Source organism: Uranotaenia lowii, chromosome 3 (genome assembly GCF_029784155.1).
Source record: "Uranotaenia lowii strain MFRU-FL chromosome 3, ASM2978415v1, whole genome shotgun sequence".
Lineage (NCBI taxonomy): Eukaryota > Metazoa > Arthropoda > Insecta > Diptera > Culicidae > Uranotaenia > Uranotaenia lowii.
This window is the reverse complement of record NC_073693.1, coordinates 323,372,592-323,390,672: the sequence shown is the minus strand read 5'-3', so window position 1 is coordinate 323,390,672 and position 18,081 is coordinate 323,372,592. Positions and strand designations below refer to the sequence as shown.

Below are 18,081 nucleotides of genomic sequence, written 5' to 3'. Positions count from 1 at the left end.
TCAACACTGTAGGTACTAACTGGGCAGAGCAAAGGACCGATCCGGGCCGGACTAGCAAACAAGCTGAATCAAACCAAAACAACATCAGAAAACCGGCTTAGCTGAGCTGAGAGCAGAACAGCTCCGTGATCGAGCGCGAGCCTCGAACGATCGATTGGCCGCGCTGAGAGTTGTTGCATTTTCTGCTTCTCGCTGTTGTTGTGTATGGCTTAAGGCCACAATCGGCATCGCGCGTGTTGTCAGTGGTGCGCTTGCTGTGCGACGATTTGGACGTGATTTTTTTCTAGTTTTTAACGGCTACGGATAGGTTTTGTTTTTCAAACTAGCTTCTTGCATCTCACACACAATAGTGCGCGCGCGTAGATATCGTTCGTTCTAGGTGCGTGATCGTAAAAGGCCTATCTGTTATTGTAGGAAATGCGGTTTTTGTTTCTTCGGATTTAGACCGCGAGCCTTTTTGTTGTTTTGTTGAGCTTCCTCGCTGTATTTGTGTCAGTGCGTGTGATTTGTGGATGAGCGCGGGCTTTTCTAGGTCTTCCCGGTGAATTCTTGAAGGAAGCACCAACTTTCCAACAACGTTGAAAGAAAGATCGAAGAAGGATCGAGTGCATGTTTTTGGAGATAGCAGTGATTTGAAAGGCTACCCTTAAGAGAAAAAGCAAGAGATCATACTTTGTTCTAATCAAATAGATATCGAAGTCTTCTGGAGCAAATGATCCAAAGTGACGGACGAGTGCATTTACGTTGAAAGTGAGGGCTAGGCTAGATCCCACTGCCCGGATAGTGTCCAGAGAGCCTAGCTAAGCTCAAGTGTCCAGCCAGGGTGCAAATGTTGCAATTGGTTCATTGAGATCAATTGAGATCAACCGCTGCGGGATCTTCATTGCTATTGATGGTGCGTACAGTTGCATAGTTTTAAGTGAAGAAACGGGTTGCGCAATTGAAAAAACGATTGCCATAACAATTGAGTGCAATTGTCTGGAAACCGTGCAAAGGCTGGAGGGACGAGTGCATAAAAATGAATTTTCATCAATTTATGAAAAGCCCCGATTAAGAAATAACAACACGCATACAGGTTACACGGAGGGAGGGTGCAATACTCAACAGCAACTAATAGTGATGATCTTTGGTGTAGTGCCCATAACATAGTGACAAATCTCGACTGAAAGCAAAAAATTATTGAAGAAAATACTCAAACAGAAGAAGTTTTTATCAAAATCACGTCCAAACTGAAACTTGAAGAAGAAAATCCATAACAAAAGAAGACATAAAAGTAAAAAAAAAACAATGGCCATACCATTTCTGCAACCGGAAGATGATGAAGCTGCCCGGCTACACGGATCAGGAGCCGGTGCAGGTCATCCCGGGTCCGCCCCCATGGGAATGATGGCTTCAGGTGCTGGGACAGGGTCTTCGGGGATTGGGGTCGGTGCAGGTCCACCCACCAATCCGATACCGATCAGTTTCGGACCGCTGCCGCCGCCGCCACCGATGATGCCCGGTGGCATCGCCGGATCTCCGGCACCCAGTGGAACCGGAACTGCAGTCCAGACCCCGCTCATCGGACCGATGAACGGGGACCAGCTGGTGCATCTGTTCTACGAGGCGCTCTACCGTTACTCGAGAGGAGGTGAGTGGGTTTTAGCAATCTCGAAAATTTATGATACAGGGAAGTCCTCAGGCCTACTGGATAGTTCACCCAATAAACGTCGGGGACGATTCTGATTTGTCATGGCCTTTAATGAGTTTTTGCACCCATGCAGTCCCATGCAGTGATGGCGTTTTGCTTGAAAACGAGACCATCTTGGGTAATGAATATAAAGTGATACTTTTACGACGCATTTCTTAGGAAATCAGGCTCTCCGCTATGGCAAACAGTTGAAAAGTTCATTGCCTGGAGGTTTGGACCGAGCACCTATTAACTTGATTGAGCCATTTAGTCAATCGTTTGTCAATTTCAGCAGTCAATAATAACTAGTGCATTTTATTTTATTTGTTGGATCCTCCAAATGAAAGTTTGACCACTCTCCTGAATATGGGAGGCGTTTTACTGTTAGAAAACTTCAATAATTAGAGTAGTTCGCAATGAGATGATAAAAAAATTAACATTCAGTTACATGTATATTCAGAAAAAAGTTGAAAGTTTTCAACATTACTGGTAATGGGTGTGTCAATCGGCAAGACATTCTTTTTTTAATTTTTTTGGCTTATTGTAATGTCTGAATTCAGCCACTTGACAATTGTTGACTGGACTAGTGTCATGCTAATAAACAGAACCATTTATGCAAGCTTAGAAAGACTTACAATCGAAGTCTCTCCAACGAAGAGATCCCAAGCAACCATAATTCCCTTCAAAAGGTTCCATAAAAGCTTAATCAGCTCTCGTTTCCGTCTGAAGAGAATGCTAATCAGTTCAAAATTTAAGTTCTTAAAGCTAATTTAAAGTTCGTTCAAGTGGCTGTAGAGAATGCTATTCAGCTTCTAAGAGAATGTCAAGAAACTTCTACGCCCCAAAAAAACCGGTTGACAGATTGCTCTGAAAACCAGATGACAGATTGCTATCCTGTCGGTCTATCTAAGTTTTGATTTTAATGTTTACTTTTTACAGTTATTATGACAAATAAACTACTTACTCTATGAGAATTGAACTGCTGATCTCCATGTTGCAATGAATTTCACCAGCCTCTCGACCAAACTAGCAATAGTCTCTAGAGCTGCGTATTAAGAAGTTTTTTAACTTAATATTATGAAATGTTTAAGGTCATGAGTAAGCTATTAATTAAAATAAAAAAGTTGATGGCTAAATATTTTTTTTGTTTCAAAGGGTTCTCCTTAAATTAAATAAATAACTACAAAATTCATCAGAACAATTTTATTACATTAATCCATTTTTCGTCATTTACACACAATAAACACACAGGACACTCATCAACATTTTTAAATAGCTGGGACCGCGCCCGGAAATATTTGCCGCATTTAGTTTCCTTTTTGAACCGGATTTTGCAAAACATAGCTCATTTTAGGATTTCCCGGGTAGGAGGACCACTCAACTTTTATGAGAAATAAGTTAAAACAATTGAAATTCATTCGTTGAAATCAGATAGTTTTTTGACTTAATTGACATCCCAAAAATTATGATGTTAAAAGCTTTTTTTTCGAAAAAAAAGCTTGAAAAAATTAGCAGTCATGAAACAAACATATTTGAAATGGAAGCTCGAACAAAAAATCGAATGAATTTGTTTGAACAAATAAAGATGAAATATTAACAGAACGGAAAATGATTGTTATGAATTAAGTATTTATTCAGTCCTTACTCACCTTTGAATGAATCAATTCTCTTGAAAAGTAAAATTTTACAATGGTCTATTTCACCTGAAGTCGGTACGGTGTATGTTTTTAAGGTCGCACTGGAAATTTATTCTCAAAATTTAGATAAAAGGGCAAATTCAAATTCCCACGGTGAACACTCAGGTTTTTAAAACGCATTTTGGAATGGAAATCAGCTGAATCTGCTCTTAGAATTGATGAAGAAAAAATAAAATGCCGCTCAGTAGCAAATAGCATCAAACTTGATATGTGGCACTGGAGCTAGGCATCATAAATTAAAATTAAAATTACAATTATGAATGCAAACTTAAATTTAAGTTTTGATTTACACATCAAATTTCAAAATATAAAAAATTCGAGAATTCAGAAGCCAGAGCTCAAAAGTAAAACTCAGTTTGAGAAAATTGAAAGTATTACATGGCATCATATCAAAACCATGTTAACTAACAGGATTTCCCCTTATTTCCCTTAAAAAAAACAAAGTTGGTGTGGAAAACTGAAAAGAAGGCAACAATGTTTGAGAAGATTTCTTAGGAATTAAGGTTATGATTACTATAATTATTTTCTTATCCTTTTTTATTTCATTCTGCAAAAAACTGCAATTTTCTGTACAAGTCCCAACAAACATTACTGTAATCTGAACTTTTTTTCAACGATAAAATTCATTTACTAAAAATTTACGCTAAACTTCTATAAAAATGGCTACTTTTGTGATTAAAAAACCTGATAAACCAATTTATTTATGTATTTCAAAACAAGAAAAATTATTAAATATCAGTCAAGAAAACCGAAAAAAAACGGGAATTTAAAAATGGAAACTCTCAGGCCACCCTGCATATCTCTCTTCCACCCTTAATTAATTTTGTCGTAGCTTACAGTTTTCGAATAAAATGTGTTAAATCACGTCCACAATAAAAAAAAACCAATTTTAAGAGCAAAAGGTGCATGGTAGTAAAAGTTAGAGCCAAAAAATGGATTTTTTTTAGTTTGCACTTTAACGTACACCGATTTTTCTACATTTGGTTTTTTTTTTTAAACAAGTCGAAATTTTACATATTTCCTTCGAAGTCATACCCTTAAGGACTCTGCTCACTTTATTACTTTTTTTGCAGCGACTTGTAGGGTAGGGATTTCTTTTTAGTTATTTTAAGGGTTTGCCGGATGTCGTTACCCTTTAATGCATGATTTTTTTTTCAAATGAGAATAGCAGTAATTGATTCAGTGAAATAATCACATTTAAATCCGAATTACTTAGCTGTACAGGTTTGAAGTCGTTATTTTAAGTGTTTTAAAATTTATGGCCCATCAAAATTCAAAAATAATTTTCGAAATTCTTTATTTATTTAAATACGATTTTGCAAACTTCTTCCGAGAAATTTCTTAAATGAGTTTTGATCAAAGTGTTTGTGATATATTGAGATTAAAAAATTGTTAGAATTTGAAAATCTGAAGAAAAATTAGCGATTTTCCATACACTGTTTAAAAATAAATAAATGAATTTGGGCTTCGCGATTTTTATGCATACTTTGTTCAATATCTCAATCATACATTTAAATATCATAATGAAAAACCATCGGCTTATTTCTTCCAAGCCCAAAAAAAAATTTTTTGTGAATATATCACTCAAAAATATCTACACGTTTCCGAGATATTTGGATATTGATAAGTGTTGTTTACAATACAACATATACATCAAAGAGTTGAGATTTTCTCAAAAGTGGCAAATTTGGTTCATTTTTTCGATTGCAGATTTTCTTAGTTTTTATCTTACAAAATATTTGAGGTTGAATTTTTTTTCGTTAAACAAGTATTTCAATATAATAAATAAAAACATCAAAGTGCTTTAAACTGTGATCAGCTTTTTGAAGCAAAACAAAACATTGGTGTGGTTGTTCGTGAATTGTTAGTTTTGGATGTAAAATATAGATTTAATGTCATGTTTTCAGTCATAATGCCTAAAGGAGTAGATGGTCCATTTTTGTGTCTTCATATGAAAGTTGCAACACGTTTGACGATGTAGTCGGTACTTTCAAAAAAAATTTAAAGGCTTTGTTACTACTTTGAATGTATACGTTGTTTAGACTTAATTTATTCGAAAAGCTCATCAACATGTTTTAATCAGTAATTTTATGATTTCCGTCGAAAAATTTCGAAGTTAATGTTTCCAAAATTAAAAAATAAAAGAAATTGATCAAAAATTTTAATTATCAGAGTTCATAATGAAGTTCAAAATTCCATATTCTAAAAGCTGTGGTGAACTTTCCAATTTTTTTCTTGAAAAGTTTTCCTTAACGTTCGTTAAGGGTTCAGTTGATCCCTAGACTGCCGTTCTACGCAAGAATGTCCCATGTGACTTTTGGGTAATTTTCACTTTTTTGCTGGAAACTGCTTTTTATGGTGTTATCTTTCGAATACAAACACAAAAAAGTATACTTTGTTCTGAACATCTACGAAATTTTCATCTAGGTGGTTGTCTCTATGTTTATGTTTCTACGCAAGAATGTCCCACTGAGAAAAACTCTTCAAAAACCACTCGACTGTAACCGAATTCCTCAAAAATCGCTTTAGTGACACATTGTACTGTAATGTTGAACGTTAAAAGTATTTTTTTTTTATGAATGAAGGTCACAGGGATGGACAAGGGAGAGGGGGTCACTACAGTGAAAGCTTTTTTTCCACTTCCGGTTCAGATCCATCATTTTGTTTTATTTATGGTTCCTCATAATAAGCATATTTACGGATACGTAGATATAGTATTTTTTGCCTACGTTATCGAAGCTCCAGAATGTGTTATTGAAATGAGCTCGATCATCCCGGCTAATATGGTTATGGCAATGCTTCCGGCATCCACAGAAAAACAATTAATCGATGCGCAATATTGCGCTTCCGCGTAGAATCTTCCTTGATTATTTCTTTCATGGTTCTAAAAAAAGTTTAAAAAAAACTTGAATCGGATTCATTCGGATCATCCTTAAACTTAGAAAAACATTTTAAGAACCGTTCTGATCCAATTCTAATTTCGGTGTCATTGAATCCGAAGAAATCGTCATTACTGTCTGTCACTGTTCTCTAAACTTGACTCCAAACCGTAAACCTTCAGCATCAGTAATGCACTCATCTTATCTATAGTTTTGAACGCTCAATTATAATTTTTTTCCGGAACACTTCAAAATCCTTCCCGTTAACGCAAAAACAATATGCATTAAAGGTGCGGAAGAGCCATAAATTTAACGAAAATCCGAAAAACAGATCAAAATTTCAATCGCGTTTTTCTCGCTTGCTCGTTTTCCCACATGGGACAATCTTGCTTAGAAGGGCAGTAGAGTTCAAAAAGATATATTTTCCTTCCATATAAACCGTGATCATCTCTTTGCAAGAGATGAGCGCTAGAATTTTAAACACTCATAAACTTTGGAATAAACAGAAATATGATCAAAAAAAGTCAATGGCTTTAAAAAAAAAATTGTCGGTCAACGATTAGGCCCCCGTGAATAAAGAATCAAGTCTTCTTCAAATTTAAAAATATTACTATCTATTTCGCTCCACAAAAGTACTTGTAATTCGTTTACGGGATCAAATAACGTTTTTATTTTCTGAGCTTTAAACTTAAAGAATAACATGCTGTCCAGAAATGCTAAACACGGCAAGCTGCTAAATTTTTCAGAAATATAGGATTAAGATAAGATAATGGGTTCATGTCTTCCCATTCTTCTCTATACTTCAAAATTACTGGAAAGAGAATTTATTTTCATTTCCTACTTAGTGATTGAACATTTGTAAGAGGTATGTGGGTTCATGTGTGGGGCTACGAAAAAACACTTTTGGGGAGAATAACTTTTAAACAGTTTTTGGTTGATCATGAAAAATAAACTTCAATATCTTAACATTCCCCCTTATTCTGCGCCGCGCGTGAGGTGACGATAGTCGAATCACCTTAGTCATCCGATTCCAGTAGTCACTTTAGGTGAGAAACGTCTTTTAGAATGAAGTTTGAGTTCTTATCCTAATCTAGTAGTCAGCTGGGCATGAACCTCTGTCACATCGGCTTCGGGAATAAGGTGACATGACTCACGTGACTCCGACTCGACTCGACTATCGTCACCTCACGCGCGGCGCAGAATAAGGGGGATTGCATCATCTTCGCGACCTACTGGGAATTAAATACCGAGCAGCTCACGAGCAGCTACGCAAAATGAACGAGATAACCATACTTGTAGGATTTTTCTTCTTAATGCATTTATCCCTCGTGCTCCAAATAAAATCTACGCTTCGGCCTAAGAAGAGAAGCATAATTGAAGATGGAGCCTTGAAACGATCCTTCTTTTTCCATCCGTTCTCAAACAGAAGCTGTCCGTATAAAGTGACGCACGCAATTTGCTGGGTTGAAAAATTATGCTCTTTGATTGTTGAAGCAAAATAGAACCGGTAGATGGGAGTACGACTTAGAAAACACTTTTTTTTTTAATATGTAAAAAAGGTTCAAAATTGTCTAATTAATATAAGTGTTTCAATTTCAAGGTACCAAAAATACATTATGAACAATAAATTTAAAATAAAAATGTTTCAAGTTGGATCTTATCTAAAAAAAAACTCTCATAGTAGGTAATGCAAAAAGTGCCAAGCTCAATGTCAAACCGTGTTATCTGAAAGCAAATTTATTTTCTTTTACATTGATACAAGGCAGAAAAAACGCAGCAATAAAGAATTATTTGTCGCGAGTTGCGTTGATTTTCAAGCCTCTTTTTCTCCAGTCCTGCTCTACTGCACCAGCAGCTTTAGCTCTTTGGTTCGAGCTCCTCAAGCTTCTCCTTCATTTGCATTATTACCGCACTCCGGGTCGGCGAATGGCGTTGTAATAAGTTATGGCTCTTTATATTCCACTGGGTAACCGGCTTTTCAGACAAGGAGCAAAAGGCAGACTGGGTGCCAGCGCGAATCTAATCAGCTCCTCCGAGTTGTAAATGCAATTGCACATTTACACCGGAGGAGAAATGCCAGCAGGGCTTCGCAAATATCGGTACAACTAAATGTTGTCGGCTCCTGTTTATCCAAGTGGCGTATAACAATAATAATAAAAACTAATAAATTATGTTTTGATTCAAAATCGATTCCGATGACAACTTTGAAGAATGGTTTTGAATCTGTCAAAATGTTATGTAGTTGATTGGAGGGCATGAAAAATGTTGGTCCTTCTAGGAAAATAGGTCGGATAAGTTACTTGACAAAGGCTGCTCGTACGTTGCACATATGATTGGCACCTGAACCGGTGCTGAGTGATTTCTGGGATAATGGGCTGATAGCAGATTTTTCAGTCAAAAAAGTTATTCGCTTCATTTTTAATTCAATCAATCTTAACGAAGAAATATTTTTTAAGTTTTAAATTTGATAGTACCAATAAATATTAAATTCTTAATTTTGTTTAAATTTTTACTAAGAATTCTAGATACAGTTGATAAGTTAATAGTTTGAAACTCAATGAAAATAAAAATATTTGGAAAATTGATATATCATAAGTACACATAAGTTTTTTTCTACGCATGGTATATGTACCGCGCAAAAACAAATCGCGATGATTCAGTACTATTTTTGCTTCTTTTGTGCCCTTGGTCAGTTGAAAAAAAAAAGGTTTTTAATCCCATCATAAGCATCTGGAATGGATTTATCAAAAAATCCGATCTAATATAGTTGACAAGAGATTGATGTCTTATGTTTGCCACTCTGTATAACCATATTTCGAAACAAATGAAAGATAAGGGGATTTTTTATCATCTGACGGGTTTACGCCGGGGATTTTCAGATTTTCCAGAAAATGGAAAATTTGATTCATTTTATGGCTTAAAAACATTTTTTCAGATTTTTTACATTTTTATTTTTCTAGCTAGATTTGATTAGATTTTTTGTAAAAAACATAAAACTACAATTCAAAACTCCATAAATCTGTTATTTTTTTCAACGGAAATCATAAAACAACACATCAAAACGCAATGTGTCTAAAGATACCGTCTGCATCACCGAATATTCTGCAAAAAAAACCCATTGTATAGCTCAAATTATGATGCAACTTACATCTGAAGACACCAAAGTGGGCCAACAACTTCCTTAACCTTCGTTTCATAAAGTAACAAATTTGCAACAATTAATATATATAAAAGGTGAAAAATCGTATTATATTTTAATTTTTTTTCTTGATGTAGGTACACATCATTTCCAACTGTTTAAAATGATTTTAAAGGGAAAATAAAAATCATGAAATCAAGGGTAAGGAGTTTTGAATGCCTGGGTTCTGGAATATCCTGGGTGATCCAATTGCTAATAAGAAAGTGAAATGTAAAAACCAAACTCCTAAGTTAAAGTTATAAACGAAACAAATTTAAGCTTAAAAAAGAGCATTGAAGGCATTGTATACCTTGGTACAATCCATTTCTTTTGAACTATGAACCGGAGCTGCATTACCAAATTTTTGAATCCAGTGCGACTAAAAGCTGAACTGTTTTACAAAACAAACTTCAACTAATCGAAATTGCCTGTTTTAACGACTTTGTTGAATTTGTCAATTTTGTATTTTTGTCATTATTGTCATGCAAGGCTGAATTAGGCCATCGAGGGGCCCTATGAATCTTACTGAAAATGAGTTCAGTATATTGCCTTCAAATAACCATTGTGTCTGCCTAGAAGTAGCTTCTCGCATCTTCAGAGAATAATTGTTAATACAACATTGCGGAAGAGTTAGCAAACTAATAAAAATTAAGACTCTGATTGAAGCTGTTAAATGGAAAATTCAATCCGCAATTTATTTCCTAACTCACCATCTTAAATACTCTGTTTCCAAGACTCGAAGAAACAGGTTAATATCAAAGCATAAAAATGGTTTTCAAATAATCATTTATTGGTATGTGCATCTTTGAAAGCAGAATAAATATTTCCTTCATAAAAATTGAAAAATAACACTATTATTTTAGGCTTAGAATTCAAAATTTAAACAATTAAACAAAATATATAAAATTTTATACCTAAAATCAAGTATTTTCAGAACCACCATGTCTCGAATTAAAAAAAAAATATTTTCAATCAAAATTTGAATAACAAATTACAAGTGAAATTCAAATTCAAGATTGAGAATCAAAATTACATTCAAAGCCAAAGCCAGATTTGCTTTATCTTTATTTCATAATACAAATGTTTATTTCAATTTCATATCCTTTCAGGACAGAAAATCGTTTAAAATTAATGTGTCAAAATGTTAAAAATGTATTACGCTATTCAATTTCAAATTAAGAATAAAATAAGGTACTATCTGATCTAATATGATATATAGAAAATTTTATCAAACCGCTCTTCAAATGTGACAAAAGTTACATTTAAATCAAAAATTCAAATTCAGATGAAATGTTAGAAACAAAGATTCAGATTGGAAATCCGAATGAATTTAGTACCTTAAACAGAGATCTCCAGTTCTCAAAACTACCAGGAATTACCAGGAAACTGAAGAAACAATACAATATGTGTACTTGAAAATCTTAATGAGCTATGTCCTTTACAACGGATATAAAAGAAATGTTTTTATGTATATAATTTTAGAAATAATAAACTTCAGTTACTTCAGTTCAGTTCAAATTTCAATAATAATAATTGAGAAGTAAACATTTATTTTGCACAATTCATACTCACACTTATGCTTTTAAAATGAGAACTGTAGATTGCCTAGTTTTATTTATTTAATTTCCAGCAAAGTTTAAGTAACCTTGAAATTCAAATGTTTTTCAATTTTTTTTCTTTTTCTTCGCAATTCTTGACTTTTACCTGGAAATTTGTTTTATTCTGCCTACTTGTAAATCTTCTTTCAAAATCAAACTCTAAATTACTGTATTTTTTCCAAATTTTAACAAATCATAGAGAAAATTTATTATTTATATATTTTTTATTTATTTAGTGGCCGTAAAAGTCGTAGCTTTTTTTAAATGTAGTGTATGTGTAAAGTGTAAAGAAATTGACCAGCTGATAGTTGATAAAGTACGATCGGAAACTTACATTTGGATTGTTAGAACGTTGTTAACTGAAGGATATTTGTTTTTCGAGAAATAAAGAACACAAAATAAAACTTTCGCTGAGAGCTTATGGAGCTGTCAGACTTTGAACGCGTTTTTTCTCGAAACAGTGATGTTAGAGCATTCGCCGTATTCAAAATTCAATATGTGTTTAATATTGTTGAAAGTTTAAATAGGGCGCCATTTTTTTCTTTAGCTAGCTTTACATAAATTGTTTTTATAAGTTGAAATCAAATTAAAGTTTTTCCTCAGTTTCTTCTTGATTTATTTTTAAAAATTCAGCTCTCATTTGTCTGGATTTTGTTTTGAAAAATTCGTATTCAAATGCATAGATTTTACCAGATTTTGAAAAAAATAGCATTATTTGATCAGTCTGCATAGCTGCGGGAAAATACCGTGATTCTTCTCTAAGAGGGCCCCTTAGTTATATTCGGCTGAGCCTATTCGGTATTATTTCATAGGGACATCTTATCTGTTATATTTTTCGTTTAGATTCAGATTTTCTTTTGTTTTCGTTTACTTTTTCGATTTTAAGAACTTTAAGCAGTTTGATAAAAGTAACGTTTCTTTCTCCCCCTCTCATTATGTCGAAGGCGCCCCTCTCTTTTACTCATGGGGAACTGTATACCCCGAAAGGGAGCACTCCCATCTTCTAACGTTCCTTTGACTTCATTTTAACATGACTTAATATTTTTGATCATCTTGATTCATGATGGCTGGATGTTGCTAGCAAGCCTGCTGGATACATTTTTGGAGTGATAATTTTTATGATACATATTTACTATAAAAAGAAAATGATAAATTATTGTGCTTTTTTCATTTTTTTTAAGATTGTAGAGAAAAAATCAATTTATTTATATAAAAATTATTCTAATTGTGCTGCCTAGTATCACAGAAACGTCTAGAACACATGGTATAAAAATTCACTAATTTCACAAGATTACCGGAAAGGTGACTATGATCTATCTACAAGATACATATTTCCAACCATGGAAGAACGGGGGGGAAGGGGTTTGGGGGTTAAACCTCCTCATGGGGATCCTTAAAAGGAAGCGAGGTATTCTACTCTACGCTCGTATTTTTAAATTCAGAATCAAATTATGATAGTAGAGTAAGGTTATTTAAGAGTAAAAATCTAGACGAAAAACTAATGCCAAAACCCATCCCAAGGTCAATATTCTGCTTCATTTTTTCCGAATTTACTCTCTTGTTCATAGAAATTCAGGTCTGAATATTAAACTTTTGAATAACCCATTTGGAGGATCTAATTCCAACATAACCATAATCAAAACTGTATTTCTATTTCCGCATTTCTTATTCTGTATCCTGTTCAGGATTCTTGATTTTCAGTTCAAATAATCATAAGAAATTAGAAATGAAAAGGTGCTATGAAATCCTGGTTTAAATTTGGTTTTGAATTTAATATTAATCAAATGCATTTTCAATATTTTGATAAAAGTTTTCCAAATATGAAAAAAAGAAAAAAAAAAGTTTTATATTCAAATAACAACTTTTTACACAAATTTCAAACATTTAAGGCTTCGGAACTGCAGATTAATAAAAAAAAAAGTGAATTTAGATGAAACTTGAACTACAGAACTTTAATGAAAGATTCACGGCTCTAAAACTTGGCTCATGAATTTCTGATCTGGAATTAAGATTCGGAAATCGTATTTTTTTTACATTTCAGGAATCGTATAGAAATTCAGATACAGATTCAAAGCTCAATATGTCAACTCAAGTTCAGAATTCCGATTCATTATGCAAACTCAAAATTCAGAAAAAGATTTAGCTTGTAACTAAATTTTACAACCAACAAAATTTCAGTTAATTTTCGAAGATTTGTTTTTTTGCAATAAACCCTTATTTTATTTTTTTTCATTCATTCATAGGATTATATATATGGAATTGATTTTTCTTGAAAAATTTTGCTGTTAAAGAAACGTGTATCTGACCTTCACCTAAAAAAATCTGCACAAATTCTATATTTTCCGATGTATTGTTTAACATTATTGACACATTTAAGACCGCAAGAAAATCTAAGCCTTCAGACACCATAATTTGGCAATTTATATTTAAGGAACAAATAGACAAAATTTTCCTTTTTCAATATACTTGAGTTGGTAATTGGTGTTAAATTTTTTAGAATGAGGTTTCATTATAAGATTCATAACATTTGAATTATGCTTTTTTAATGGAGCATACTAGCGGCAAAGGGAAAATGAAATATTTTGAATTTTGTTTTTGTCATTTTTGTCATTTTTGTCATTTTTGTCATTTTTGTCATTTTTGTAATTTTTGTCATTTTTGTTATTTTTGTCATTTTTGTCATTTTTGTCATTTTTGTCATTTTTGTCATTTTTGTCATTTTTGTCATTTTTGTCATTTTTGTCATTTTTGTCATTTTTGTCATTTTTGTCATTTTTGTCATTTTTGTCATTTTTGTCATTTTTGTCATTTTTGTCATTTTTGTCATTTTTGTCATTTTTGTCATTTTTGTCATTTTTGTCATTTTTGTCATTTTTGTCATTTTTGTCATTTTTGTCATTTTTGTCATTTTTGTCATTTTTGTCATTTTTGTCATTTTTGTCATTTTTGTCATTTTTGTCATTTTTGTCATTTTTGTCATTTTTGTCATTTTTGTCATTTTTGTCATTTTTGTCATTTTTGTCATTTTTGTCATTTTTGTCATTTTTGTCGTTTTTGTCATTTTTGTCATTTTTGTCATTTTTGTCATTTTTGTCATTTTTGTCATTTTTGTCATTTTTGTCATTTTTGTCATTTTTGTCATTTTTGTCATTTTTGTCATTTTTGTCATTTTTGTCATTTTTGTCATTTTTGTCATTTTTGTCATTTTTGTCATTTTTGTCATTTTTGTCATTTTTGTCATTTTTGTCATTTTTGTCATTTTTGTCATTTTTGTCATTTTTGTCATTTTTGTCATTTTTGTCATTTTTGTCATTTTTGTCATTTTTGTCATTTTTGTCATTTTTGTCATTTTTGTCATTTTTGTCATTTTTGTCATTTTTGTCATTTTTGTCATTTTTGTCATTTTTGTCATTTTTGTCATTTTTGTCATTTTTGTCATTTTTGTCATTTTTGTCATTTTTTTCATTTTTGTCATTTTTGTCATTTTTGTCATTTTTGTCATTTTTGTCATTTTTGTCATTTTTGTCATTTTTGTCATTTTTGTCATTTTTGTCATTTTTGTCATTTTTGTCATTTTTGTCATTTTTGTTATTTTTGTCATTTTTGTCATTTTTTGTCATTTTTGTCATTTTTGTCATTTTTGTCATTTTTGTCATTTTTGTCATTGTGTTAATATTGCAGTTTTTTTTATTACCCGAATTTCTAACTAAAATCATTTATTTGATTCAAATTAGATTTGAAAAAATTATATCTCATTTTTTGTTGAAAATTTGATTTATTTTCATCAGAGTTTAAATTCTCTGAATTTGCAAAAGAGTTTGAAAGATTGGGCATGTTTGATTTGAGTAAAGAATATGTTATTTTTTTTAAGGTTCGCCTTGAAAAACTTTTTTTATGCTCAAATCAACTCAGTTTGAACTACTAGACTTTTAAAAATTTGAAGAAACTAGAATTATGATCCAAACAAATTGAATCTATTATCATCACAATAAGGCTATTATCATTTGAAATCCGGGCAGTTACAAATGTGTGTTTTCTGAAGATGGCTGAAGACATGGCCGAAGGATCGGGAGGGGTTTTAAGGGTAAACACAACACCATGAGGGCCCAAGAAAAGCAAGTGGGGTGTTCTACTTTACACTCAAATTTTAAAATTGTTAATCATATTTTTAAGATTGAGTATGGTTATTCAGGATTAACAATCTTTACTCAGAATTGATGCCAAAACCTCGAAAGCTAATCCCAGGTTCAGTATTTTAATACAGATTTCCAAAATTTTCTCACTTGATGATATAAATTTATTTCTGAATTATAAATTTTAATAGATTAAACCCAATTCAGGGCTATGGTTCCTTTTTATCAAAATCTCAATTGTATTTCTGTTTCCATGTTTCGCATTATATATGATTTTTAGGATTTTTATTTTCACTTCACATAATTATCAGAAAATACTTGGAAAATAATAAGCTGTTTTTGAATTGTAATACCAATTTGATTTTTCAATTCATTCAATATTGTATCTTTAATTTTTGAAACTCATTTGCATTAAAATAATTATTTTCAAATTTGAAAAATTAAACATTGAAAAACGTGAACATTCTAGTGAGTCTCTTTATACTTCTTATCGACAATGAAAGATTTCCGAGGTGATTGTGCAAAAATACTTTTACCATGTCCTTTTTTATCGTGAATATCTCAAAAACACGTAAATTTAGACAGCTAAAAATAGGCAAGATAGTCCTTTTCGTTACTAACACAATGCTGCCAAAATTATGCTTATCCGAACCCTTGGAATGTAGTTATTACCGAAATGAAGTGAACAAACTCTAAATGATCATAGCTTAAGAAATTATCCTTAGTTTTTGTTTCATATTCAGATCAAAAGTTCTTAAACTTAATTCTTTTGCAGAATTCAAAACTCCAAAATGGCAATCCTGAGTTAAAAATTAATCGATTAGAAAAATAAAATTCATCATTCGAAATACATATTTCAATTCAGATTCAAAATAAAAAAAAAAAAAAAAATAAATAAAGATTGAAATCCGAGACATCAAATATATAATACTAGATTGACGATTGAGGGCTCTGAAACAAATTTCAATTCTTGGCTCATATCGAAATAATGATCTGGAATCCAATTTTTTTTTTTACATTTTTTCCGAGTTTCAATTGGAAACTCGGAAAAAGATCCGAAATTATAATTTCGTAATAAGTAATCTTGATCATTTTAACTTATTTTTGAGCTAAATCTGAATTTTAAATATCAATACTGTGTCTGAGTTCTGAACCAGAATTCATATTAAAGTTCAAAATAAAGATACAGAATAAATATTCAAAAATCCTTTAAAACTCATAAATTAGATATACCTATCAAGATTTTTATTAAGATGAGGTATTCTAAAAGCAAGAGATAGCAGATTTGTAATTTAGAATTTTATTTCAATTTCGAAATTTCATATTTTTTATCAAAGTCAGTCAGTTTAAATTTTAGAAAAAAAATATCCAAAGGATTTTATTCAGGAATTCATTTTTACGAATAGTATTCGCGAATAAGGAAACATGTAATATTCCTTAAGAAAATTGATAATACTTTTATTGCAGATTTATCAAGAGCCATACTAGCCAAGAGCCATAGAGTCATATTAAAACTTGAATTTGGATCGAGATTGCAAGTATCAGGTTTGAATCGCAAACCTTCAATCGATTAAATTTGCCATTGAAAGATAATTTTTGGTTTGGTAGTTTAGAGTTTGGTAGATTCAGCTTATTTAATTTGAGTATAGAATTAGTTTTTTTTTAATTGAAGGCTTTCTTACACAATCTTATTCTTTGTTCAAATCAATTAAGCTTAATTGATCAGATTTTAGAGTAAATTCATAGTGAAAATAAGTTAATTTGTGACTTAAGGATTCCTTAAACAAATCTGGTAATCTATTTTACAGTTTTCGGATGAATTTTCAAAACTATCTTTGTAATACATGAAACTTTTATTGTAATAGAACTTAAAAATGGTTAAGTTAAAAGTAATAAGAAACATTTCTCTGAACTCTGTTGTGTTGTGAGCCTACTTGGTTGAATGATTCAACTGAATCAAAGCAATCGAAAGATTTCTTTTAATTCAACCACGGTAAATGAAAAGTTCATATATTGGTATTTAGATAGCGGTCTTCAGTGAGCGTTTTCGATCAATCGAATAACCGGTATACCGGTATACCGGTATATGAACTTTTCATTTACCGTGGTTGAATTAAAAGGAATCTTTCGATTGCTTTGATCCATTTCTCTGAAATTTTTTTAAATCGTGCATTGTTTGATCAAATATACTCTTGAAAAATAGGTCACCAAAACCCTCCCCATGAGGCCGTTCTTTCTACGGTCCTGGCTGAAGGTAGTAGGCCGAAACGTCAAAAGAATTGTTTTAATTTGATTTCAAATTCACCGAAATCCACCAAAAAAGTCAATAGAAATCATAGGTGATCAAAGCTTGTTATAAATGAAGAATTTGCAAAATGATTTTTACCATGTCTTTTTGTATCGTAAATATCTCAAACGCCCTTTAATTTAAAAAATCTAAAATTTAAAAAATTTGAAAATAGGCAAGATAGCCCTTCTCATAACAAACACAACGCTGCTAAAGTTTTGCATAGCCAGGCTCTAGTAACGTAACTATCACCAAACTGAAGTTCCCGGATTCTAAATGATCATAGCTTTAGGTTAACATTTGCGGCCAATTTCTTGGAACGAATATATTGCGAACAGTTTTGAAGGGATGGATTCCAACCACATGACTAAATCAACAACTTTATTTAGTAAAAGTTAAAATTTAAAAAAATCTCTAATGATGTACCTTAAATCAGCACTTGAATCCACTGTGCTCCTTGCTCGACTCCAACAGACTTCCCAGAGAAAAAAAAACCGTCATTTAACGAGTAAACTAATCGCGCACCTAGCACTCAGCAAAACAGCTGCTTTTTGCAGGCTGCTGCTGATACATTTACAGGTCACCCTTTAGGCGATAGCTCGAGTTGCATACTAACAAAACGAGCTAACTAGCTCTAACA

General features: G+C 32.1%; 1 protein-coding gene across 1 annotated transcript in view; it reads left to right on the top strand.

The window, feature by feature from the left end:
- Nucleotides 1-271: 271 nt before the first annotated feature.
- Nucleotides 272-18,081, top strand: part of LOC129753800 (cleavage and polyadenylation specificity factor subunit 6-like) — a 242,642-nt gene continuing 224,832 nt past the window's right edge. Inside the window, exon 1 of the mRNA XM_055749649.1 lies at nt 272-1,630. Coding sequence (XP_055605624.1) covers nt 1,288-1,630 — 343 coding nt within the window. The 5' untranslated portion in view covers nt 272-1,287. The remainder of the gene's footprint in view (nt 1,631-18,081) is intronic.